The 26,623-nt window shown below is 35.8% G+C and overlaps 3 protein-coding genes across 4 annotated transcripts; 2 read left to right on the forward strand and 1 right to left on the reverse strand.

Annotated features, from left to right (window-relative positions):
- The first annotated feature begins 2,146 nt into the window (after positions 1 to 2,146).
- LOC148608993 (uncharacterized) lies at positions 2,147 to 2,954 on the forward strand. Its single transcript, XM_088541200.1, has 2 exons — positions 2,147 to 2,401; positions 2,583 to 2,954. Exons 1-2 carry the CDS (start codon positions 2,147 to 2,149, stop codon positions 2,952 to 2,954), a joined length of 627 nt encoding a protein of 208 aa, XP_088397326.1.
- A 5,907-nt stretch (positions 2,955 to 8,861) lies between these two features.
- Positions 8,862 to 10,738, forward strand: LOC148608994 (protein CFDP2-like). The gene is made up of 4 exons (XM_088541201.1): positions 8,862 to 8,996; positions 9,096 to 9,752; positions 10,092 to 10,223; positions 10,667 to 10,738. The coding sequence occupies exons 1-4, from the start codon at positions 8,862 to 8,864 to the stop codon at positions 10,736 to 10,738; spliced, it is 996 nt and encodes a 331-aa protein (XP_088397327.1).
- Positions 10,739 to 16,526: 5,788 nt separating this feature from the next.
- On the reverse strand, positions 16,527 to 26,548 carry LOC148608995 (uncharacterized). 2 transcript variants are annotated; one of them, XM_088596492.1, is made up of 5 exons: positions 26,391 to 26,548; positions 20,176 to 20,216; positions 18,596 to 18,691; positions 17,509 to 17,651; positions 16,527 to 17,203 (listed from the first exon to the last, which is right to left on the reverse strand). In XM_088596492.1, the coding sequence occupies exons 1-5, from the start codon at positions 26,509 to 26,511 to the stop codon at positions 16,912 to 16,914; spliced, it is 693 nt and encodes a 230-aa protein (XP_088452618.1). In that variant the 5' UTR covers positions 26,512 to 26,548; the 3' UTR covers positions 16,527 to 16,911. The 2 variants fall into 2 exon arrangements, with proteins under 2 accessions (XP_088452618.1, XP_088452619.1); XM_088596493.1 differs by lacking the exons at positions 20,176 to 20,216; positions 26,391 to 26,548 and adding an exon at positions 19,263 to 20,069.
- Positions 26,549 to 26,623: the final 75 nt, after the last annotated feature.

Below are 26,623 nucleotides of genomic sequence, written 5' to 3' on the forward strand. Positions count from 1 at the left end.
ATACTCAGATGTTTTCAAAATGCTGGAATTTTGATCGATAATATGTGGTGGACGCGTTTTTCGACAAACAGTCGGCATTCTAATGGTAACAAACTGTGCTCCTCTACTTTCTGACCTATTCCTTCACTCTTCTGATGCTGACTTTATAGAAAGAAAATCGTTTATGTAAGATCTTTTAATCTCAGTTTCCGCTATATAGATGACGTATTATCGGACTTGATTTTTATGATCAACTCGGCGGGTGTTTCTAGAAAAGCAGAGGATGTTTACACTACCGGTGAACCTGGTCCATGCTCCCAGTTTTAAAATCCGAGTGCTCATTTACTTTAGTACTTTGTAGGTATTATTCTAGTTGTTTTATGTTCTTTGTTGTGTTTGTGTGTTTTCCATGGCTGGTCCTTGTCCCTGGATTATCGTACATTCGTTAGATTTCCGCTAAAATCTTTGTTCCCCTGATTACTCGTTACTGAAACAGAATTTGAAAAAAAAAGACATGAACATCTAAATCATCAAAATCCGATTAACAATAAAACTTTTCTGTCAAATCTAATGGTAACAACTATTTTCCCCGTTTTACAAAGGGGGTGGGACAAAAATCTTCAAAAACGTTAGTATCTAGGAACGATGTGTTGAAATTTCAGAAAGATCGGATACATTTTACTTAATTTATCGTAAATAAACGAAAGTTAACGGAAACAAACAAATTAACGATAGTATATGCTACCATTGAACAACCGAAACAAATTATTATGTGGTCGTATAAACAGTCGGTTTTTTGGGGGAGAATGGCCACATATACCTCTGAAATGTAAGAGAAATCTATAATCTGATTGTAAACCAACGACAGAAATTTTCATAAAAAATCCAATAAACAAAAAATCTCAAAATCGGACCATAAAAGACGTTTTTTTCCAGACATGGGTCTTTGACCCCTTATAAATCGAGACCCGTTTGAGAGGAAAAAAATGTGGTTGTATACAACAATCCATGATTTCAGAATTTAACTTTGGAAAAAACCTTAAATTACTCAGTAGATTATCTAGAATTGTATTTAAAATCAGTGTATTGCTCTATAACTTCAACCCAGTAGTTTACATATAAGAATACATGTATATTCGACAAAATGCTACCTTCACTGCCACATCAACGAATGACATGTTCTGCAGGAAGCAGCTTGATAAAATTCCATGGCTATAAGACACCGACCATTTTTATATTGAAGGAAGAATGGGATATTTTAAAAATATATATATTAATTTCACTTTGAAGAAAAAATTTTAAAAAATATCTTTTTCTGTGACAAGAAAAATATAAAGGAAGTTCTTAAAGGGAAAGACCACCTTTGCATTAAGTTAGGCTCTTATGATAAATCATACCCACGTAAACAAAAATAAATAACTTTTAATGCCATATTTCTGGTTCCCTGCTAATTCAATACTTTATATGGTAAGTCTCATATTAATTACCATTTGTAGCATTTTCATTCGGAACTTCTGGTTTTTTCTTTTACTGAAGGTAAAGAGCAGAAATATAGCGGGAAATGTATACAAGACAGCTCGGAACTTTTACAGTTTCTATATGACAACAAATTGTCTATGTTCTTATGACGTGGCAAGCATGTATTCAAGCATGTTAAGTGATTCAACTAAGTAAGGCGGCTAAAAACGTTTATCTTGAAATAAAAAAAAAAGATTATGCTATTATTATACTTCTGAGCAATGAGAACTTACTTCTAATATTAGAATTAGTTCTTTATATGATGTGCGATAGGGACAGTCGCTAGCCCTGACATATCCGACATACAAAAAAAAAACGTAAGAACTTATTAATTTTATGGTTGAAAAGTTCTTAAACACACATAATTAGTTCAGAGATGGTGGCTTTATTGTCTTTAATGGGCTTCTGATTAGCTTCAAATGTTATTTAACATTGCTAATAGGAACCTGAACTACTACATTATCTACGTCCTCAGTAAATTTCTTAGAGAAAGTGCAATTAAATCCAACACTTAAGACTTAACAGTAGTCCAATGTGCCTGATGCATAATCTTAACAGGTTTGATTCATTAAAAAGTAACTTGACTGCAAAATTTACAGCTTTTTCTGCCCACTAGCAGGTGGAACTTTTCTCCCTAAAGAACGCCTCAATGATTGCGAGCTGGAATGTGCAGACATTATGCGAAACCGGAAAAGTCACCCAGGCTGCAATAGAAATGCATATGGAGCACTACAACCTTGGTATTTTGGTAAAAGTTAGATGGACATCATCTGAAGCGGTCAAACTGTCTTCAAGGCAAATTCTACAGTACTCTGGACCACCAAACGAGGATGGTGACCATCAACATGGAGTAGGAATCTTACTCAACAAGAAGGCCAAATCATCACTCATCGAATGGAATCCTGTGAGAGAAAGAATTATGTCAAAGATACAAAAAGTATCGGTCATTCAATGCTAAGCTCCTACCAACGTAGCAGAGGAAGACGACAAAGAAGAGTTTTACAACCAGCTCCAAGCTACACAAGATTGAACAACACCACGAGGCATCTTGATTGTAATGGGTGACGTGAATCCCAAATTTTAAGATAACACGGGGACAGAACTCATCACGGGTAACATCAACGAAAATGGAGAACTCTATCCTTCCACAACGATCTAGTCATAGGAGGTACGACATTCCCGTTCCCTCACAGGATATACACAAAACAATATGGGTATCTCAAGAAATGAAAACTACAAATCAGATAGACCACATAACAGTCGTTAGTAGATGGAGAAAGAGCATGACAGACATAAGAGCTTATCGAGGCGCTGATATAGCATCCAATCATCAATTTGCGGTGACTGTATTTAAGATAGCCAGGGCAGCTAGACAAGATCAGATTAGAAGCAGAAAGTACATCATAGGGAAGAGGCACAGTAAACAAACAATGAGAGAGAGTAAAGTCCACATATAACACCACATGCAAAGAAGAACTTGGATTTTCAAAGAAGAAATATAAGATATGGTTATCTGACAATACAATTGAGACAACTGAGAAGCGTAGATCTGTGAAGATACAACTTGACCAGGTCAAGACAAGATTGCAGGAAGAATGGTTGATGAGGGAATACATAAGCATTAGCATCAATGAGCTCGCTTAAAAAACAAAGAATGCAATGGGCAAAAATTACATCAAAACTGTGTACAAAATCACATGCCAACTGGCAGCTAGAAAGATTGATTGATTGATTGTTGTTGTTTATTGCCGTTTCGGCGACCAGGGCCATATCACGGCAAGAACATTTAATGCAAGGAAAATATTAAAAGCAAGATCAAAGTCTCTTCATAAAATAATGAAATTAAAACAAACAGCTATTTACATATAAAAAGGTACATAAAAGGTGAACCTAAGACATACAATACATATAGAAACATAACTTCGATAAAACATTTAAATTATTGAAAAATCAAGGAAGGTATCCAATTTAGATTTTATTGAATAAACCGATGTCCCGCAAGAAATCGATAATGTTTTTAGATGAAACGGTCTTGAACAAATCAAATATATTGGCGCAGTCAAAATAATTTTGCCTGATGTTGGCAAAATCCACACAATCTAGAAGAACATGTTTGCTAGAGAAAGGGCAATCACATGGGATACACTCAGGTGGAGGATCACCAACAAGCAAATGGCCATGTGTAAATCTAGAATGTCCAATGCGGCATCTAGTCATGACCACTTGCTCTTTGCGATTGCCCGACCCGGATTGATGAACGCCTAGATCGGGTTTTATGGAATTGAGTTTGTTGTGTTCAAGACCGTCCCATCGGTCCTGCCACATCTTTAAAATATATTTCCTTATTAAAGGTTTAAATTCGGTGTATGGCAAACTAACGTCCTTTATTATTTCATTTAATGCCTTCTTGGCAACCCTGTCTACAACTGAATTCCCCTGAATACCAACATGACTGGGTACCCAGAGAAAAACAATCTCTATATCGAATTCCCGAAGTCGATGAATAAAATATAAAATTTGTAAGATTCGAGTGTTTTTCAGTTTGTGATTCTTAATTGCCAAAAGACAGCTCAAAGAGTCAGAACAAATAATAAACTGTGACAGATTAGATTGAGTAATCAATTTAAGTGCTAACAATATGGCTCGAGCTTCAGCTGTGAATATGGAAGCGCTTGATGGCAACCGTTCAGTTACAGTTCTGTCACCATGGACAGCAGCACATGCAACGCTATCGCCATCTTTTGAGCCATCTGTATACACCGTCAAAAAATCTGGATAATTTGCTTTAATTTCAGAAAAGTTTTGTTGTAAAAATAAAGAATTGGTATCGGACTTTTTATATTCACGCAGATCAACAATGAAAGAAGGGTGTGGAAGCTCCCATGGAGGGCATTTCGAAGTAACAACAGGTGTCACTGCATTGGTCTCCAGATGAATTGCTTCCAAATGAGGTTTTATTCGAATTCCAAAAGGAAGGGTTTTGCTTTCATGTTTTCGATAAATGTCGACATAAATAGGATTAATGACACAGTCGTAGGCAGGGCTATCTGGGTAGGCCATAAGTTTACTTACATATTGAAGACCTAATTTCAAACGTCTGTCTCCAAGGGAGGGTTCATTTGCTTCGGCATAAAGGCTCTCAATAGGAGAGGTTCTGAAGGCACCAAGGCAAAGTCGCAACCCCTGGTGGTGAACAGCGTCTAAAATTTTAAGGTAAGATTTTTTTGGCGGAACCATAAAAATAGATCCATAATCAGGTTTAGACCTAACCAAAGATCTATATAAATTTAATAAAATTGAGGTATCAGCACCCCAATCGGTACTGGACACCATTTTTAAAATATCTAGTGCCTTAAGACACCTATATTTAAGTAATTTGATTTTATTACCATAAAGAAAGAGATCTGGGTCCGGATGCAGCTTTCGCTTTCGACAAAAGTGCATACCAACAGTTTTAGATGTAGAAAACTTAAACACATTCTCCAAAGCCCATTTCTCAATTCTTTTGAGGCAAAGTTGTAACTGCCTTTCAATATTACTCATATTTTGTCCCCTGTAGCAGATCAAAAAGTCGTCTACATACAAGGAACCGTCAATATTGTCCTTCAAAACTTGGGCTAAACTATTAATTTTAATACTGAAGAGAGTGGCAGAAAGAATACTTCCTTAGGGAACTCCCATTTCCTGTTCCTTCTCCTCAGAAAAAGTCGAATTTACCCTCACATTAAAATGACGATCTGACAAAAAATTAGACAAGAACAGAGGAAGTCTTCCTTTCAACCCAATATCAAATATATCGTTTAAAATACCATATTTCCACGTCGTGTCATAGGCTTTTTCTAAATCGAAAAAGACCGACACAACATGTTCATTTTTAGCAAATGCATTTCTGATGAGCGTTTCAAACCGGACTAAATGGTCAAGAGTACTTCTGCCTTGCCTAAAACCACACTGAATATTAGTGAGTAAGTTGTGCTTCTCAAGGAACCACACAAGGCGATCATTGACCATTCGTTCCATTGTCTTGCAGACGCAGCTTGTCAATGCGATCGGGCGATAATTTGAAGGATCCGTATGATCTTTTCCTGGTTTTGGAATAGGGACTACTGAAGCCGTTTTCCAGATGGACGGAACGTTACCAGAAGTCCATATCTCGTTCATTAACGCAAGGAGTGTATGTAGAGATGGATCAGGAAGATGTTTCAAAAGTTGATAGTGAATATTATCTAGCCCACTAGCTGTATCGTGGGCTTTAGCCAGTGACGATTTTAGTTCCTCTATAGAAAATTGAGAGTTGTAGGATTCAGCATAATTTGACTTGAAGTTTAATTTTGTCTTTTCTGCAGATGATTTCATTTTTTGAAAATCCGGTTTGTAGTTAGTTGAGGATGAATGTTTAGCGAACGTTTCGGCTAGCTTATTGGCGATATCTTTTTCGGTGGTTAGAGTGGTATTACCAACTTTAAGGTGTTTCACTGAAGAATTCGAATTTTTACCTTTTACTTTTTTAATAAAATTCCATACTTTATTGAGGGGAGTGTGAGATTTAATACTAGAAACAAAATTTTTCCAAGAGGTTCGTCTGGCTTGTTTACAAGTACGTCGAGCTTTTGCTCGAAATATTCGGAAGTTTGACAGATTTGCTGGTGAAGGATTTTTGTCAAACCGGCGATGGGCCTTGTTGCGTTCTTCGATCGCTTTGTCGCACTCATCAGTAAACCATGGTTTACTAGGCCTTTTTGGATTTGTCGAGGTTTTAGGTATTGTTTTATTAGCAATTGATGTCAGTCTTTCATTAAAAAATAAAATGGGATCTTCAACATCCTTCATCGTTTCTAATTGTAATTCTCCGAGACAGTGGGCTTCAAATGAAGCCCAATCTGCTTTCTCAAGTTTAAAACGAGGTTGACGTTCCTCCATTTTGGAGGATAAATGCTCCAAAATAATTGGAAAATGATCACTCCCGCACAAGTCATCATGAACTCTCCATGTAAACTCTGAAAGTACGAGAGGATCACAAATGCTTAAATCAATAGAAGAATACGATCCATTGCCTGAATGAAGGAACGTTGAAGATCCGTCATTAAATATGCACAAATCCTCTTGAAGGAGCTCCTCAACTTTTTTACCTTTATCATTCGTATGATTACTTCCCCATAAAGGATTATGAGCATTAAAGTCACCCAAAATAATAAATGGTTTGGGCAACTGTTTAACCAAATCAACTAATTTATTTCTGCACAAAATTGAATTGGGGGAATGTAAATGGAACAAACGGTTATGGTTTTTACAAGGGATAACCGAACGGCCACTGCTTGTAAGAAAACTGAACTATGTATTACTCTGTCCCTAATAAAAATGGTAGATCCACCAGCAGCTCGTTCATTTGCCCCAGCAAATGTACTATACATTGTATTTCCTTTTACGGAAATTTGATCCGTTTCTTTTAAATGAGTCTCCAGGAGACATAATGCAACTGGTAAAATAGACTGAACAAGAAGAGTTAATTCCAAAATATTAGCCTTTAAACCTCGACAATTCCATTGAAGTAATTTGGCCATTTTTATAGGTGACGAATGGGGGATGTGGTAGAGTCTGGTACGGATGAATAATTCCAAGACAAGTAAAACTGACTGTAACGTTTATTACAAGAGTAAAAGCGAGCTCTCTGAATAGCTCTCTGAATATACAACATGTTAAAATATATATTCCATTCAATTATATAAGACATATCCATCAATTAATGTGAACCTGGACACAAACATTCCATGTGTCCAGTTAACCCGCCGATTTATTATTTGTGTACAAGTATTTCTCTGACCTCTAGGTATAATTGCATTTCTTTTGACTTGCTCACCACTTGTTACGCTCCCCGAACACACAACATGTTCAAATATACATACCATTCAATTATATAAGACACATCCATCAATCAATGTGAATTTACCCGTACATGTTTACCCGTACATGCATATAATTCAATTTATAGTTAACAAAGACAATATTAATTCTTAAAGTCATTATACATTCCTCCCTTTCTCAACAATAACAATTTAATCAATAATGTCTAAGTACTGTCCTATCATAGGGATATTTTCTCTGACTTGGATCCGCGACCACGACTCGATGACCTTCTAGTACGAGTGCCACCATTAAGGTCAATTCGAATTGACTGAGCGCGCTGCTCTTTGTATTTTTTCATGGCAACAGGATCTGTTTGGTCAATCTGATCAAGGTCGGGACCCAGCCAGTTTTCACCTGGACAAAGTCCATGATCTGTTGTTTCCATGTCAGACTCGGAATCCGAGTCCGACACCACAGGCGACACAATCTGTCGCCTAGACTTGGATTTCTCCAAGTCCTCCACACGGAAATTCCCCAAATTTTTTGGGGGTTGGACATTCTTCTGTTGAGATTTGGAAGACGATGACTGTTGTGATGATGGAGATGATTTTGAAGATGATCCGGAATTTTAGGATGACTGAGTCTGGGAACATTGGTGAGATTTCTTAGCTCTGGCCTTTTTAATTTCCTCTAAACATTTTTGGATGTGTGTTGGTGGCTTAATAACCACAGGGTAGTGATATGCGTCTAGTGCAGTAGTGATCGAACGTCTCTAGATCGCTACTGACGCTGGCTAGTCTACGTGTAGACGAAAAGGGGAGCAGCGTAAGCAGAAGCCTTCCTCTGCCAGTACATAGCCTGTACACTACCAAGACTCCTTCAATTTGCCTCCCCGAGGTAACACACGGTAACTTGGGTCTAGTACTCAAGGCTAACGTGAAGGGGATCTCGGAGTAACAAGGACCCTAGAGGTGTAGAGTGCAGGCCCACCGGCGCGTGGAACACGCCCTGGCTCTCACCAACCTTGCCCCACCTATGGGTTAAATAGATCGCCGCCTTGTGATGGACTGTTGAGTCAAAGGCTACGGGAGACAACCCAGACAGAAAACGATGGTCAGACTGGGATCAAACCTTTGAAAGGGAACTTGTCTAGGAGAGGAAACTCTGATGTAAAACCCGGCTAGAAAGGAGTCGTCACCCATGGTAGGGAACCTATCTAGGAGAGCTGACTCTGATACAAAAGCATGTGAGGGACTTGCTGACCACCACATTAAAATAAAGCTGAAGCTAGAGGGCCAACCCCCCACTAGTGGATACAAATGGTTACAGAAACGATTACAGTAAAAGTCATTCCTCGGACTCGTCAACGACTAGAGAAAGAGGACCAAACCAAACATCGAGGACAGCAAATGACGCGAAAGCTAATGAAGTTGTTCTCACCAAAACAACAAACAACCATAGGCACTTGGAATGTTAGAACAATGTATCAAAGTGGCAAAAGCTTGCAAATTGCGAACGAAATGGATAGATACAATATCGAAATTCTAGGACTCAGCGAAGCAAGATGGAATACAGCTGGAATGACAACACTATCTTCAGGTCATATGGTCATATTCTCAGGAAATCCAAATGAAGACGACATACATGACAAAGGCGTGGGATTCATGCTTACAAAGAAAGCCAAGAAATAGCTTTTGGAGTGGAATCCAATATCTGCAAGAGTGATATCAGCTAGATTTGACACTCGATTCCAGAAAACAACATTTATACAGGTGTATGCACCAACAAACACCGCAGACGAAGATGATAAAAATGACTTCTACAACTTATTACAATCAGTTGTTGATGCCGTTCCTAAAAGAGACATCCTTATCATCTTAGGAGATCTGAATGCCAAAGTAGGTGATGACAGAGGAGGTAGAGAAAGGGAGATAGGACCACATGGAATAGGGCAAATGAATGAGAACGGAGAGATGTTTGCTGACTTTTGCGCTATAAACAGTCTAGTAATTGGCGGTACTTGGTTTCCACATAAATCTTGTCATAAAACCACCTGGATTTCACCATCTGGAGACACTGAAAACCAAATAGACCACATAACAATAAGCCGTCGATGGAGATCTTCATTACAAGATGTACGAACAAAACGTGGAGCAGACGCACCATCAGATCACCACCTTGTAATTGGAAAAATTAAACTCAAGCTTTTAACAACAAAGAAAAGAGAGACTACAAAAAGGAAGTTTAATGTTGAGAAGTTTAAAGATCAGAAAGTGAAAGAAAACTTCCAAATTACACTCAGGAACAGATTTAGTACTTTACTAGATCTTGACAACGAAGAAATGAACAATGATATTGATGACATCTGGAACTCAACAAAGACAGCCATTCTGGAAGCATGCGAAGAAACAGTTGGTTTCATTCAAGTGAAAAGAAAGAAATGGATGTCAGATCAAACATGGGATACAATATCTGAAAGAAGGGAAATAAAAGAAAAGTTGATGAGTGCCAAAACCAGACAGCAAAAGAAAAACCTGCAAGACCTTTACAGCGCAAAAGACAGAGAAGTGAAGAAAAGCTGTAAAAGAGATAAAAGAAACCATGCTGAAAAGTTAGCAGTAGAAGCTGAAAAAGCCTGCTTAAAAGGAGACATCAAAACATTGTATAACATCACAAGACAACTCAGTGGAAAGATCTCTCAAAATGAAAATTTACCAGTCAAAGATAAAAACAACAATACCCTCACAAAGCTAGAAGACCAGCTTGACAGATGGGAAGAACACTTTAGTGAGGTATTGAACAGACCACCACCAACAAATCCACCAATACTTGAAGAAGGTCCAACACTTAACATAGAGACTGACAAAATTACCGAAAATGAAGTAAGAAAAGCCCTAAAACATCTTAAGAATGGGAAAGCAGCGGGAATCGATGGCATACCACCAGAAGCCCTCAAGTCCATGAATGACACTACCATTCAATATCTTCTTGGGCTATTAAACCAGATATGGGAAAAAGAAAAAATTCCAAAAGACTGGCAAAAGGGACTCTTGGTAAAACTACCTAAAAAGGGGGACAAATCCAATTGCAACAACTGGAGAGGAATAACTCTTTTGTCCATTCCTAGTAAAATCCTATGCAGTATAATCTTACAAAGAATGAAAGAAGAGATTGATAGCAAGCTGAGAGATGAACAAGCTGGATTTAGACAAGAACGATCATGTGTCGACCAGATTGCAACACTCAGAATAATTATTGAGCAAACGATCGAATGGCAGTCATCCCTATATCTAAACTTTATTGACTTCCAGAAAGCATTTGACAGCATAGATCATCAGGTCTTGTGGAACATTCTAGGACACTATGGGATTCCTCCAAAGATTATTTCCATGATTAAGTTACTGTATGAAGAATTCTTTTGTCAGGTCATACATGCTGGTACATTGACGGATCCTTTCCCTGTAACAAGTGGCGTAAGGCAAGGATGCTTTCTCTCTCCCCTTCTCTTTCTCATAGTCATCGACTGGATAGCAACAACAGCTTACAACGACCCTCATGGTATACAATGGACACTAACATCTCGTCTAGAAGACCTCGAATTTGCAGACGACATATGCACACTATCGCATCGTCTTCAAGATTCCCAACACCAGGTCAACCATCTCGAAGAAACAGCTAAAAGAACAGGATTGTATATCAACACAGCCAAAACCAAAGCCATGAGAATCCAACAAAACCAGATGGATCCAATATTGGTAAATAACCAACAGATAGAGAATGTAGATAAATTTACGTACCTTGGAAGTGTCATGAGTACAACTGGAGCCACTGACGAAGATGTACAAGCCAGAAAGATGAAAGCATTACAGGCTTTTTCCATTCTAAAGCCAGTATGGAAAAGTAGAACACTGAGAACGACTACTAAGATCAAAATTTTCAACAGCAATGTTAAGTCTGTCCTGTTATATGGTTGCGAGACCTGGAGAGAAACAGAAAACACCATGAAATCTATACAAGTCTTTGTTAACAAGTGCCTAAGAAATATACTGAATATCAGATGGCCAGAAAAAATAACAAACAAGAAACTCTGGCAAAGAACAAAACAACAACCAATAGAAAACACCATTCGAACCCGAAAATGGAAATGGATTGGTCATACTTTAAGGAAGAACAATAAAAACACTACAAAGCAAGCTTTAGATTGGAATCCCCAAGGGCAAAGAAAAAGAGGAAGACCAAAGAACACCTGGAGGAGGGGTTTGAACTCTGAACTGAAGAGAGTAGGACTAACGTGGAAGAATTGTAACACCATCGCCCAAAACCGAAGCGAATGGAGAGAAACTGTAGTCGCCCTATGTCCACCCATGGACGAAATGGAATAAATCAAACATTTTTGGATGGTTTCATTATTTTGGTGGATACCTCAGTGGGCAGTTTGGCAAGACCATTGATATCCTCTTTCCAACTCATGATCGTCTGCACCTCAACAGTCGAGGACAGACAAGCACGCTTTGCAACACTAGCATAAGATGTTTTGCCAGATGCAAGAAAATTGTTGGAAAGGGACCACTTCTGGCGAGCTTCACTATATGAAATTTTGTTTTCAGTTTTTATCTTTAAAATATCTTTTTCCTTCTTATAAAGAGGGCAATCTTTAGATGATGACATGTGAGCTTCCTCACAGTTTCTGCATTTCAGATCTTTTTTGCAGTCGATTCCCTCGTGTCCTTCTTCAGAGCATCGGAAACAAAACAGTTTTCCTCTACACTGGCCCTTTCCATGCCCAAACTTCTGGCATTAAAAACACCGAAGTGGGTTAGGAATATACAGACTGACAGCTGTCCTGTATGGACCAATGTAGACATGAGATGGCACTGAAGTGGAACTAAATGTTAACAGGATTGTTCTCATTGGTGTGGTTGCATCTGCACGTCGAGAAGTAAACCTTTTCACTGACTTAAAGCCTTGTGACTTCAGTTCCTCACAGATCTCTTCATCAGTCAAGGCGTCAAGGTCTCGACCTCGGTATTTAAGGACACCCTGTGACTGATTTAGTGACTTGTGTGCAGATAAAACCACATCAAGATCACCAATCCTGGTTAATTTTAACAAATTTGATGATTGGCCAGGTCTGAGGCATTCAATTAAAATTCCTGATCTTATTTTCTTTGTATCTTTAACATCACCAGCTACACCCTTGATTTTTTTTTGTATTAAAAAAGGAGAAAGGTCATTAACATTTTTGTCTTTATCTTTTGCAGAAATTACAATAAACCTTGGCCAGTTTTTATCACTTTCGTCAGAAGAATTGCAGACATCACTTTTTCGTTTTTTTGAATAAGAAACATTGGACTCCCCGTTGTTTTTTGTCACCATGTTAAGTTTTTATAAGTTTTATCGTCTCTGTTCCCCACCCGCCACCGAGTGCCAACACGGGCGATGCTAGGACTCTACGAATTTCCAGCAGATAGCATCAGGGATTCCAGAGACGACATACTCGAACAGAGCGTATCTATCAATGGTGCATAGACAGCGTACTACTCGATTGACCCATGAGCCACCGCCTTCTTCATTTGCCATTTGTAAGCTTTTGAAAATCTTAGAAACATTGGATTAAACAAAATGCCATCAGTAAAGCAGGTGCACAAATGAAGGGCATGGCGTGACCAGCCGATTGATCGAACCGGGTCCATCCGATCTCCCGTTTAGATGACCTAAGAGCCGAGTGGCATATACAGCCGTATCTTCGATCATCCAGTCTAGAGTCTAGATCTTCTGTATCTACTTATATAAAATTTGATGCATGTATTGCATAGATATGCATATTAATATATATATATATATACGTCTCAGAATGTGACGACTCTATTCGCTACACTACTCCATCGGATCAAATTGATACAGGGAAGATAATAGAAACTTATAGAAGGGTCTGAAAAATTCCCAACGACGTTAGAACTGTCAAATTTGCGATGCAAATTTTTGGTCGTTCCCTCCGCGAGACTCGAACTCGTACCGCTATGACATCTATGGCAACACCGCCTGCACAAAGTCCAGCGCCCTAAACCACTCGGCCAGCTAGGCTATATAAAATATAGCTTTCGCTGGCTGGGTCAATCCTCCTCGTAGGATTAATCTAGGGCTGTACCTTTGTACACGATGTATGGTAGTACGGGACAGTTCATCTAGGTGTTATTATGTAAGAGTAATCAAGGGAACCAGGGTTATTTTTTCACCACCATCTGAGAGGTTGTGCACTTGAGGCACAGTCTACATGTATTTTATCAGGGAACACCGTCATACCGACCTCTCTCAATATGTATTATATGCGATGATATAGAAAATTTTGTGAAATTTTAAGATAATTTCAAGTCTATAGAAGGTTTTAACTGCAAAGTTTCTTCCTGGTTTTTTTTACTTCTTTTTCTCAAAGAACTTGAAATAAAGGATACTACCGACACAGCGAAATCAGCCTCATATCTTGATCTGCTCTTAGAGATCAATGGTAAGGGAAAACTATTGCCCGAACTATACGACAAACACAATGCCTTTTCATTCTTTGAACTGTCAACTTTCCTTTCATTTGTGGGAAAACCTCTTCAGCAATTGTGTATGGAGTTTTCATATGACATCTCATACCAGAGCTTTCCATAATTACACAATTTTTGTACCGCGCTTGACTTCTTACAGTTAGCTTCTTGAATAGGGTTATATTGTCATCATTAAATAACTTTTATGATCGTCAAGAACTCGTCTATCGTCACGGTGTATCCATCTGCCAAATGAGAATCGATTTGTTCAATGTGTCATTGTTTTTCTTTCCTCTTTCGTCTACCCCCGACTTGACTTTTTATGGGCAACTCGTTGGGTATTTCTATAAAAGCAGTGGAGGCTTATCCTACCGAAGCACCTGGCCCATGCTCCCAGTTTCAGTAGAGTCCGGTTTGCTTATTTGCTTTTGGTATTTTGTTCGTGGTGATTCTATGTTCTTGGTTAGAATCTTGGTTCCCTTGATTACACTATTTTCCGGTTATTTTCGTATAGCACTTGTCTACAAGTTTTTTTGTTAAGTCTAAACTTGTGTTGATTCTTTTATATAGAGAGAGTTAATAGACTCATTAAGAATATACATCGCACACAAGTGGAATTTCTCAAGTATATACCAAAACCTAATCATGGCTTTTATGATATCAAAATGAATTGGGAAACGACCCGGTTCTGAAAGTACAGAAAAATTAGTAGCTTTTTTTATTCACAAAAAAATAAATTTACTGAATTTGATATTTTCACATAGCAAATTAAGATAAATTTGGTCAATGGACATATTCTTTTAAAATATATTCATGTTTGGGTTACAATAGCCCCGAATTTAAGTTCTTTTCTGGATTTATACTATGCTTTTAAAGTTTTATCCTAAAGTTCCCTTCGTGCCATTGAGAAAGACCCTGATACAAAGAATTGAATGCCCGAATATTTATGAGACACGTTCAATCACTCTTCCATCAAAATGTAATTCCTGTTTAATGTGAGTGCATGCTTTGTCGAAAACCGTTTATATTAAGACACCAGTCATCACAATATTTTTTTCAACTAGTGTAGTTTAGACTGTAATCTATTTAATTAAGTTGATAGTAGTATGACTTCTTCACTGGACTAAATAATCAATTACAATTATAGGGATCATTTTCAATCTTTTAAAAATAGACTTGGGCTTCCATAGTCTCCTTGTTTAAACTCCACACAATTAGAGAAGAAATTTATAATACATTCATATATTTTCACACACGATTTACTGTGAAAAATTCGTATTTTTAAAGAAACTGTTTGATGAACAAGGTTTTCATATGTTTGGGAAAAAACGATGTAAATTTTATCTTCAAAACGTAAATTGCACACAAAAAACAGCGATTACAAGATCATATGCAGATTTGGTACTCAACTATTTTCTAGTCAAAATGAAGCGCTTAACTAAAGAATTTTCAAAACCCATTTTAAATTGAAAGATTACGCATTGTAAATTCAGAACGACCATTGATACAGGATTATGTTTTATTTAACTTTTATAAATCTTTCTAACCAGTTTTGTGAAACGAAAAGGTTACATAAGAAATGCATATACATATTTAAGTCGCAAATTGTGAAAATTGTAGTGCTTGTACTGTTTTTTGAGCTGCAATGGTTAAAATTAGTTGATGCTTACACATAATATACTGAAATGCCACAATTGATAATTTTTTTTTGTATGATTTTGCGTTGTGTTGACCACTCGTGATTGGATAAAATCATTTGTCCAAATAACATATGCAAATGAAGAAAATTCCATCCGACATTGATGAAAATATTTAAATGAACAATATGCAAATGATCATAAAAGGAGAATCCATCCACCAATTATAACAATAGAAAAAGATTGAGACTTATATAGCTCTATCAATGAACCAATGCACTCAGTCATTTTTTACCTTTCAAGGTCAATAACTCATACAAGGAGTTGTCAGAAAACTTTGATCCCTTAAGACTTTTGAAGGCCTTATAAGAATCCTTTCAGCAATTGAAAGAATTTAGCTAAACCTAAAGGTTTTGGAGATATATGAAAAAAGCTTCTGACTGACCCATTTGTTGGATTTTTAGTAACAGTGACGTTTTCAACAAATCAAAAATTCCCACATCAGTTCTATGCAGAACAACCCAGGGAACATTCATACCATGTTTGGTTCTAATCGGTCAAGTAGTGTCAGAGGAGCAGAGTTTTGAAAAATTGTCAACGATGATGGATGACAAGTGATGGCAATAGTTCACATAGCCTTTGGTCAGATGAGCTAAAAAGTTAAAGCCAGGACATGTTTGTAATGGACAGAATGATCACTTTATAGCCAACACCACTTTACTTGGTAGGGCCCTAATCATATGATAGAAGGATTAACTTTTTTTTAGATTGACAGGACTACAACAGTGAAATGGAATCAAATTTTACTCAGATTTTGTTGAGTGCAAGTTCCTTTCATTTCTTCAAAGTTACTCAAGTTATGTTAAAAACCAAGTGTAAAACAACTTCTTTATTCCCTCCTTTCAAAGAAGGTTGGAAAGATAATCTCCCAGCATTCATAACATAACAAAAGATTAGTTACACACATGACCTTCTTGTTTAAATTTTTCTTTTCTTCACGGAAATAGTACACTTCACATGTATCCAATTCTTTATTATATGATAAATGACTGATGAACACATTTCATCTGTCCTGAGAGAACAACATAAAAATGGAAGCATATAAAATTAAATGTTATTTCTAAACCACACAAAGTGAAGAAAAACATCTCAAGTATTAAAAGATAAAAGTATTTCCTATCATCTTAAGTCTCATCTGAAATGTTAATCTTAATTCAATGAAGAGAGTCAACTGTAAAATGCCCTACTCTATTATAAAATAATCAGCACAACAAAATGACTGAGGCAAGGTTACATTGCTATATCCAATAGCTTACTTTTAAATCTTATAAGACATAAAACGGAGCTGCACTTTTGTAAAATGTACACAATAAAACATTAGTTTGGAGTTAGAGTGAAGTTAGTCATCTCTCTGACCCACTTCTAGACCGGCTACGACTCCTTGACCTTGATCTTGAGGGTGACCTCTCATTGCCTCCTCCATTAACATTTTCATTAGGTGTCCGACTCCTTGAAGGACTCCGAGATTTCGACCGGCTTTTGCTTTTTGACCTTGATTTGCTTCGGGATTCACTTTTTTTAGAACTCCTTCTTTTGTGACTGCGATCCCTGCTCCTTGACCTAGATCTCCGTCTGTCTCCACTGCGTGATCTACTACGTGATCGCCGCCTTTTGTCACGTGACCTGGAGCGTGATCTACAAATTGAGGAATCAAAAATGAGAAATGTGCAAGATTACTTTAAAAATATACGCAAGTAATAAGAAAGCATGTGTTTCTGCAATATAAGTGAGCAATCATCTCAATGATATTTTTTTTAAAGATTTTCAATGCTAGCCAGAAGAAAACTTCCTATAACAATTAGACTAATTATAACACTTGCTTGAAATTAAAAAAAAACAAAACAAAACATAAGAACTGTAATTTGTTTTATCAGTTAAACATTGTTAAAAGATTTACCAAACTAAACCCTGCTGCAACAAGTTCTCCTTGTATTACTAACCTTCTCCGTCTTCTGGGAGACGGCGACCTGTAGCGTCCACCACTTCTACCACCAGGTCTCCTGAAACCATAATATCTGTCATCAGGACAATCTCTAGCCCAATGACCTGTTCTGTGACATCTGTAGCACTCATCATAACCTTGCTATAATTTAATTTAAATATTACTAAATAGAGTACATACAATCAGTACACATTGTCTGGTATTGTTTGATCTATATATAGAAACATTGCAGGTGTGTTTAAAACATTCATTCAATCATGCATACATACCTACAAGAATAAAAGAAAAGCGTCTCAATGTCCCTCCCACATATAAAGATACATTTCAGCCAACAAATTCCCTCCTTTATTAGTGTCAATGTAATGTTACAATACATACAAAAGATAAAATCGATTGGTAAAAGCATTATTAAAAAAAGTGCGGAAAACTTTAAATTCACTGAAATTTTCTAAGTTCAAGAGCTGTAACTTCAGTAAAAATCATTTAACCATAACCAAAGTTGAACTTAATCTGTGACTCTTCATAATATGGCTACCAAAAACAAACTTATTTGGTAGGAGCATTACAAAAAAAGTGTGGAAAAGAAAGGATGGACGTCCTGCATTACATTTCCCCGCGTGATGCGTCACAGGGGGACAAAAGTGTATTAAAATTTCAAGTCACAGTGATGAGTAGTTGTTGAGAGAACTGTGACCGAAAAAGTTGCTATTGACCCCAAACAGAGACAAGGGTAAAACAGTATCCCGATCTCTCCTTCAGAGTAGAGATACAATTCTTCATTACAATACTGGTAATTGTAATGCAGAAAATGTGCAATACAAGTTACTTTGTGTTACATTTATTATGAGTAATAACAGTCTTTCCAAAGGTTCGTCAGACATCAACGGTAAAAATGTGACAGGACCGGTAAAAAAATCAGGAACCCCAGACCAGAAGTCCGGAAAATTTCTGATACTAGTAATTATTGATTCAAACCAAATGGGCGGTATGACTTGTTTCGGTTCTGAAAATAAACTGAACCTTTAGAAAGGCTGAAATAATATTACAATAAATTCCACCTTACCATTATCCTACTTAATACTAACCCGACTAACAACAGGTCGACGAGGACTGCCTTTAGACCACTCCACTATAATACTGGAACCACAAATGTCTCTACCATTTTCATACTTTATAGCATCCTGTAAAGAGATAAAAGTAAAATTAAGTTTTTAGTTGGAGGTCTGGAGTTCCTTTCTCTGTGTTGCACTGTTAAAGGGACTACAGATCATTTTCTTTATTAAAATCTTTGATGAGAAAAATTATAATTTATATTTTAACAGGTTAATCACTGTAATAAACATATTGTACTAAAAAAAACTTTCTGAATTTAACTTTAAGCTTTTCTTATACGGTACAAATTTACAGTTGCCAACCTTTACTCCCTAATGTATTTTAGTCTTTACTTCAATTAAGTTCATGTTCTTGTCTAAACTAATTACCTAACTTAATGTTTATATATTCTACGAAAGGGTTTAAGTTCTCATTGATCTATTGAATGAGCCTACAAGTTTTAATTAGAGTGTTAAAAAAAAAAAAAAAGAAGAAAATATAAGACTTTTTGATCTTGACAAATCCATTATATTATAAACGAACTTGATAATAAAGTTTCAAACCTTACAATAGTAAATTTTATACCAAGTTTTCATACATAGATGATGAAGAAAGTGAGAGTGACAGATCATAATAGATATTATATAATGTGTGACATACTGTAAAACAACTGGCTCTGGTCTCTTGGGGGGTCATGACCTTTGGTACGGTCAACCTATGGTCAGTCAACCTGATTGGAAGTATCTGACACCTGATTGGATGGTATGAATCTGACCATGGCCTGGCCGGCATATATTGAACTGGGACTTATTTTAACATTTGTTATTTGGAACTTGGCTCATATGGAAGGCTCTTGGTCTTCCTTGGACGACATATGGAAGCTTATTTGGTCTTCCTTGGGAAGGTATGGCTAGGTACTGTTCAGTGTTGCATGGCAGGGACACACTGCTAATGTGGCAGAAAATCAAACATTATATTGTCACACTTTAAAATAATCATTCCTCTTTTTTAAAACACAAGTTGCAATGAAATATGCTTCATAAGCATGTCTTTAAATGAACATTACATTTACCAGTAATATTTGTTTCACACTGAAGACAGCAGGTGTTTAAAAATCAGTGTTTCCAATTTTAAATGAAATGCATTTCTGAAGTGATTTCATTGCAACTTTTCAAGCTTAGACTTTATGCCACCTATGAAGCACAAATAATTCCTGCAATTCAAGATACATATTAATCTTTATGAATGTAGCATGTCTGGTCTTAAAATTGAAATTTTTTTCTAAAGACACAAAACTAAAATGTTAAAAAAATTAATAAGCTCAACTTTCTAAGTTTATTTTTTGTTTTCTTTTACATTTACACATACCAAAATGTAATATTTTTCCTACACTTTTAATATTTTTTCACTGAATATGTTATTCCTAAAAAAAATAAAAACAAAAACAAAACAAAAACAAAAAAGAACAAAAATACAAAAAAAAAAAACCAAAAATTATGAAGCATTCCAATGGAGATTTTTTAAAAATCATCCTAAAAAATATACATTTAAGCTTGGTTTTAACAGTCATTACCTCTGCATCTCTGCGGTCTTCATAATCCACAAAACCATATGCTAAAAAAGGTAGTTTTTTTTAATTGTATAAGAATACACGTATAAAAATGTATACAATAAATTTCAATAGGTGTTTCAAATCGGATTCTCAAAATTACTTTAAGCTTAACAAGATGTTGCACACTACATGAATGTCATGCTAAGAATACCCCCACTCAACCACCTATGATAAACATAAGCAGATCAAAGTGCTGTTAGCACTGTTTTTTTTATTCTTGCAAAAATTGTAGCATGAACAAAATTTAAAAGATTACTTGTTGTAAAATAAAACTATAATCATACTTTTCCATTTTTTATATTATTTAGAACTATTTTTCAAAATATGTATAAACTAAATGTCAATCAATACCACTGATTTCTGAAGTAAAAAATATAATCATAGTTAAACAGAATCCAACTTCACACAGGATTTACAAATTTTGTTCACTTTCACCTTTTCCCCAATTTTTTAAACCTATCCAAAAGTTGTTTCAATCACATTCAAAAGTATCATCTTACACTGTAATTTTACTCAAGTAAAACTGATTTCACCTTAGGAAAATAATTTCCTTGATCAACATAAGCTTTTCGTAACTAGACACTATTTATCAATTTGAATTTTCCCACCAATTTTACTTGGTTAAAATCACTGTTCTTCACTTCCTGTTTATTAATAATAAATTATTCATGATAGGATGAATATTTTGACTGATAATTGTATTAAATGGAACATGCTTAGCACATTTAACGATCCTTGACAAATTACTGCAAGAACTTCATTCCCTTAATGCTTATTTACTACTAAACATTCAAAAAGGAGTCCCTCAAATCTTCACATCATTTTGAAGACTATATCTTTAATTCTATTTGCAGAAATAATATAATATTAATGAGCTGAATAATTGCCAAAAACATTTACAGGCTATAAAAGATGTACTGAATTATATAAAAGGAATTGCATTGAGACTATATTTGTGTGTAGTGTTCTAAAACAGTAGGGAAGTTCCAGGCATGACTCGACCACATAAAGTATTTTGATAAATCAGTAACTCCTAAAATGTACATAAGGCCAGAAATCTGGTTCAAAAACTTCCAAAACACATTACATACATGTAAATAATTAATACGTTATGCAAAAGCTATAAACCAATCTACAGATAACAGAATGTGAAGCTGGAATAACTTAAATACATAACAGTGAATACCTTCAAACCAACTACTACATGGAATTCGAATAAAAATTTGTTTTTTTTTTAAATTAAAAAACACTTCACTCCAAGGAAATCATGCCTCCGTACCTGATCAACATTTCCATTTTTAAAAATTCTTTTGGCACAATGGATTGCATTTTTTAATACACATAAATTACTGATTCTTATAGAACATGAAGTTACTTATGATAATTGACAGAACTGACATTTACAGAATTAAGACAATCTTACCCATTTCAGCACCTAAGAAGAAATAAAAATAATATTATTACTACTTCATTGTAACAAGAACATTTGTATGTATTCTATACATTGTAGTATTTTAAGATTTTCACCAATCTACATGCAGGACATGTATTAACTTTACATGTACACTACCATCAACCTAAATTTTAATTTCTCCACTTTTCACAGTGGAGTCACTATTTCCATCCACAGTGATTCCACCAAATTAAAACGCTAGAATTATAATGATTTACGAAATAGTAATTTGATATTCTACAAGTGTTCACAAAAGTCTTGGAGGTCAGATTTACGTCATAGGACAATTTTGTGTTTTAATCCTTTTCTTCAATCATTTGTGGACTCCATCATCATGTGTGATGATTTCCGAGGTTTAACATCAATTCTGGATTAAACATGACTGTTGTCAAATCCAGAAAATACATTTTTAATCAGTTTGCAAAATTAGGCAACGCAGTATTCAAAACACATGGATTGATTCTAAGAATTTTTTCCACCAGCTAAATTTAGCAAGCACTGAAAATTTACACTTGTTAAATTTAAGTTTTTTGGGTTATTTCTAAACTTTACCTACAAGACATATGGTATTCCACTAGCAAATTTTAGCTAGCAGAAATAATTTCTACTACCAAAATTGAATTTCAACTTGCATTTAGCAAGTATTTCCCCTTAAATTTGATCACTGATACATAATCTTGACCTTGCCCTTGTGCCTGTAGCAGTTGTCAATGGACTATTTATATGTACTTATTTCCAAAAACATAGATGCATTTATGAAGTTAAAAGTGAAATATCCAGAAATAAAAAAGAAATTATTTTTGCAAAACAAGGTCACATGAATACAAAAAATGTACATCATTTATTTCTTCTGTATATAACTCAACTGCCTGTAGTAGTCGTCAATGGTCTATTTACATATACTTATTACTAGAAAGATGTACGTAGATGCCTTTATAAAGATAAAAACAAAATATCCAAAAATAAAAAAATTCTGTTTGCAGAAAAAGGTCACGTAAATATATACTTATTTTTTCTGTACATAACTCAACTGCTTTCACTCACACACTAAGTTTCCACTGTTAGGAGTGGAAAAATTTACATTATAGTGACGACATTTTTTCATAGATGTTGCAATTAATGTAATAACACATGAGTTTTTATTCTATAAATGTATTGCTCTTTTTTGTTGCTCAAGTATTCACAGTCCAAAACAATATATAACTTAAACACTTGGAAATTACATGTATAAATGTAAGGGCCAATAACATTCATTGCCGAGGCAAAGAGACCTGTGCCCCAAACCTTATTAATATGGGCCTAAAAACAGGATGAGAAAAAACAGGACAGGCATTTACCAATATATTTTTGGCTTTAACTTTAGTTTTACTCAATGGAATTAAAAAATATATAAAATAAATTGATTTTTAAAGAAGAATTAAAGTGCTTTTAATTGATACAAAGTTTTTTTGAAAAAAATAACGTGAAAATCTTGACAGGATGAACTTTTTCTGATAAGAAAATGGTGATGAAATGAGGGACATGTCGGTGAATAAAGTTCAGTATTTATTAACTATGTCACCCCTGTCAAATAAAGTTTACTTATTCTCAAAGCTTATAGTCATAGGCACATTTTGAAATAAAAATTATTTCATTTTGAGTCAGTTTAAGTGGAAAAATCTTTACTGGATGGACTTATTCTGTTCTGTGAAATGTGTCGTTTTTTACTGGGGTACGGTAACAAAACACTAAATACTTGAAAATTACTTCAGGTCTGTCAAAAATCCTACACATATACTTTTTATGAGCAACTTGGTGGGTATTTCTAGAAAAGCATTACTAAAATACACCTGGTCCATGCTCCCAGTTTTTAGTGGAGTCCGAGTTGCTCATTTACTTTTGTTACTTTGTATGTATGATTTTAGGTACACTGTGTTCTTTGATGTGTATGTCTGTTTTCCGTGTCTGGTCTTTGTACCCGGATTACATTCTTTTGATTACCGCTATAACCTTGGTTCCCTTGATTACTCTTAAAGCTTAAACTTTTTGCTGTATTTTGATATATATTTTTTGAAATATATTCAAAAATAAATTCAAAATCTTGACAGGATGAACTATTTGCAACCAAAAGTTTTCAATTTCTTAATGGATGTGGGAACAAACAACGTTATTTTTTTCTAAACTATAAATATCTGTCAAAAAATATTTACATATTTTTAAAGCCTATAATATAAACAGTATATTTTTATATAAAAAAATTTAATTTTTGAGTCAGTAAAAGGGGAAAATCTTGACAGGACAGACTCTCTGTGTTACGTGTTTCGTGCAGCTTTTTATGGGGATATTGTAACAAAACATTTAATATCTGAATTTCATTTAAGGAGGTAGACCTAGGGTACGGGACATACCTCTTGAAATCAGTTTGTTTGTTGGGGTTTAATGTCCGAGCAGCAATATTTCAGCTATATTCAGACGATGAACATGAAATGATGATGAAATGAAAAAGGGATAGGACACAAGGATAATGGGGTCGACAAATTTTGATTGCCACTGGAAATTGGGAGAGGTGGGTACGGTCGGGCAATTTAGCCTCCTGTGGTTCCTACTCAGGGAGAATACCACAGTAGGGTTCTTTAACGTGTGTGGAATGTGACATCTTTCCCAACACGGTGCACCACTATGGTTTGCAGTCAGGTTTTCCGTATTATAGCCCGACAACCCCATTCCACCCCCTGGGGCACACATCCCAGTTGCTCTGTGGGCAGAGCGCCCTAGCCCCTGGCTAGGGTTCTGAGCACTATTTAGTCGCCTTTTACGACAAGCTTAGTGCTGCTGCAGGCCTATTCTTTTAACACCCGGATCTGCACGGGGATCTTGAAATCAGTGATATGTTTGTATCATATTCAATTTCACCAAAACCTATCAAGCTTTCTTTTGAAACAGAATAAAATCAATCAAAGTTACTTAGATGCTTACATGAGATTGATGTCAACTGCTGAATACAAACGTTCCAATGATTTGTAAGAGTAATCAAGGGAACCAAGGTTATATCGGTAATCAAAAGAACGTGTTCCAGGGTCAAAGACCAGACATGGAAAACGGACATACACAACAAAGACCAAAAGTAACTAAAGTCATACATACTAAGTAACAAAAGCAAATGAGCAACTCGGACTCCACTAAAAACTGGGAGCATGGACCAGAAACACCCGCACAGTTGCTCATAAAAAGTCAAGTCCGGGTAGACAAATCTATATAGCGCAAACTGAGATTAAAGGATCTGGCCAAACGATATTCTTTCTTTTGGATCAAATCAGCTACAAAGTCACCTCCATAAGAGTGAAGGAATAGGTCAGCAAGTAAAGGAGCACAATTTGTTCCCATTGGAATGCCAACGGTTTGTTGAAAACACGTCCACCACACTGGGCAAAAAAGCTGTCGATTAAAAATTCCAGCATTTTGTAAACATCTTCCTCTGTATATTTGGAATTATTTCTTACAAAGTATGAGGAATTTCTACCAAGAACTATATATTTGTATCTAGGTGTACCATCTTTTTAGGAAAAACAGCGATGTATAATGTTTTTAAGTTGGGATTCTAACTGAGAATGGAGAATAGAAGTATACAGTGTTGAAAAATCATAGGTTTTAATGCTAATATATTCAGATAACAGTCTTGAAACTGATTGTCTCCAAAAGATCTTTCGAATTTTTCAGGATCCACAATGAATTAATATCACTATGGGAGTAACAAGTGTTATGGTAGGACTGCAGACCTTCTTTGACAGTTGTGAGTATAGAAGTTAAAAGTTTTGAAAGAGGTTTGGTGGTACATCTTGCAGTTGTTTCCCTAACCCTATACTCGGCGTCACATAAATAACATACTGTTAAAATTTGAATAAAAATATTTTCTACGACTTTATTGACACCTACCGTCGTTTAAATTGTCTTAAATGACTTGCTCATTCGTTTAGCCAAACGGCTTCTCCCTAAACAATGAATCGTTAAATTCCGGTCAGATTTTAATTCTAGGTGCCAATATTTACATTGTAAAAAGTCGGCCATGTTTACAGTGATCGGGTTGCTAGGAGATGTTGTTTACGTTTAAATGGTTTGTCCAAAAACCGAAGAACCCAGAATGCACTTCGGCGTTATTTCGGATATCTTGGATTTATTTTACGCAAACAACGTACAATACCGAGAAATTGATCAAGCAGACGATTGTCACCGGAGTTCGACAGGAACTTACGAACTTCGTTTGTAAACAAATCGTCCCGTAGAAACCAACATGGCGGATATTAGTATTGGATTTTCCCGTAACAATTTGTTACGCATGATTTAAGCTAATAAGCGACTTGTTTAGGGAGAAGCCGTTTGGCTAAACGAATGAGCAAGTCATTTAAGACAATTTAAACGACGGTAGGTGTCAATAAAGTCGTAGAAAATATTTTTATTCAATTTTTAACAGTATGTTATTTATGTGACGCCGAGTATAGGTCTACCTCCTTAATGTCTGTCAAAAATATGCATCATATTCTTGAAGCTTGCTAGTAACAAATAAGGTCCTAAAGGAAACGAAAAATCGAATGGCAACGAGTACTATTTGACCAATACGAGAACAAAAAATGCAGTGGTAACTTTCAAAATACTTCCAAACAAATGCTGTGCCAGTCGCCATTTTGAATTTCATTAAAACTGGGCGATGAGAAAACTTCAAAGAACAAAAAAAAACGTTCATTATTACCATATTTCACTTCACATCTTGTCATACGGCCATATGGTTCAAAAACATCCTCTAAATCTCTGACTCTTGTTGATTTGCTGAGTCTACCGATGAAAAGCTGTCCTTCAGCACGCCGAGACATTTTAACAAGACAGGTTGCCCGGATGGAATGAATGATGAATCGGGTCATAACAAAAACGGACCATGACAAATGCCAAAAGACATGATTTTTTTAATCTGATACCAGGCTTTTC

The sequence above is a fragment of the Perna viridis genome, chromosome 8 (assembly GCF_037379345.1).
Source record: "Perna viridis isolate PV_CMFRI_1.1 ecotype Kerala chromosome 8, ASM3737934v1, whole genome shotgun sequence".
Classification (NCBI taxonomy): Eukaryota; Metazoa; Mollusca; class Bivalvia; order Mytilida; family Mytilidae; genus Perna; species Perna viridis.

Bases quoted from the DNA above. Each gene is read 5' to 3' on its own strand.
- LOC148608993 (XM_088541200.1), top strand. From the start codon at position 2,147: ATGATTGCGAGCTGGAATGTGCAGACATTATGCGAAACCGGAAAAGTC. The intron at 2,402-2,582 runs GTGAGAGAAAGA...CCAAATTTTAAG, and splicing joins CACTCATCGAATGGAATCCT to ATAACACGGGGACAGAACTC.
- LOC148608994 (XM_088541201.1), top strand. From the start codon at position 8,862: ATGGATAGATACAATATCGAAATTCTAGGACTCAGCGAAGCAAGATGG. The intron at 8,997-9,095 runs GTGGGATTCATG...ACTCGATTCCAG, and splicing joins ACGACATACATGACAAAGGC to AAAACAACATTTATACAGGT. The intron at 9,753-10,091 runs GTTGGTTTCATT...ACCCTCACAAAG, and splicing joins TGGAAGCATGCGAAGAAACA to CTAGAAGACCAGCTTGACAG.
- LOC148608995 (XM_088596492.1), bottom strand. From the start codon at position 26,511: ATGTCTCGGCGTGCTGAAGGACAGCTTTTCATCGGTAGACTCAGCAAA. The intron at 20,217-26,390 runs GTAATAATGAAC...TACCTTTTTTAG, and splicing joins AAGATGTGAAGTGAAATATG to CATATGGTTTTGTGGATTAT. The intron at 17,652-18,595 runs GTTAGTATTAAG...ATTAAATTATAG, and splicing joins GTCGACCTGTTGTTAGTCGG to CAAGGTTATGATGAGTGCTA.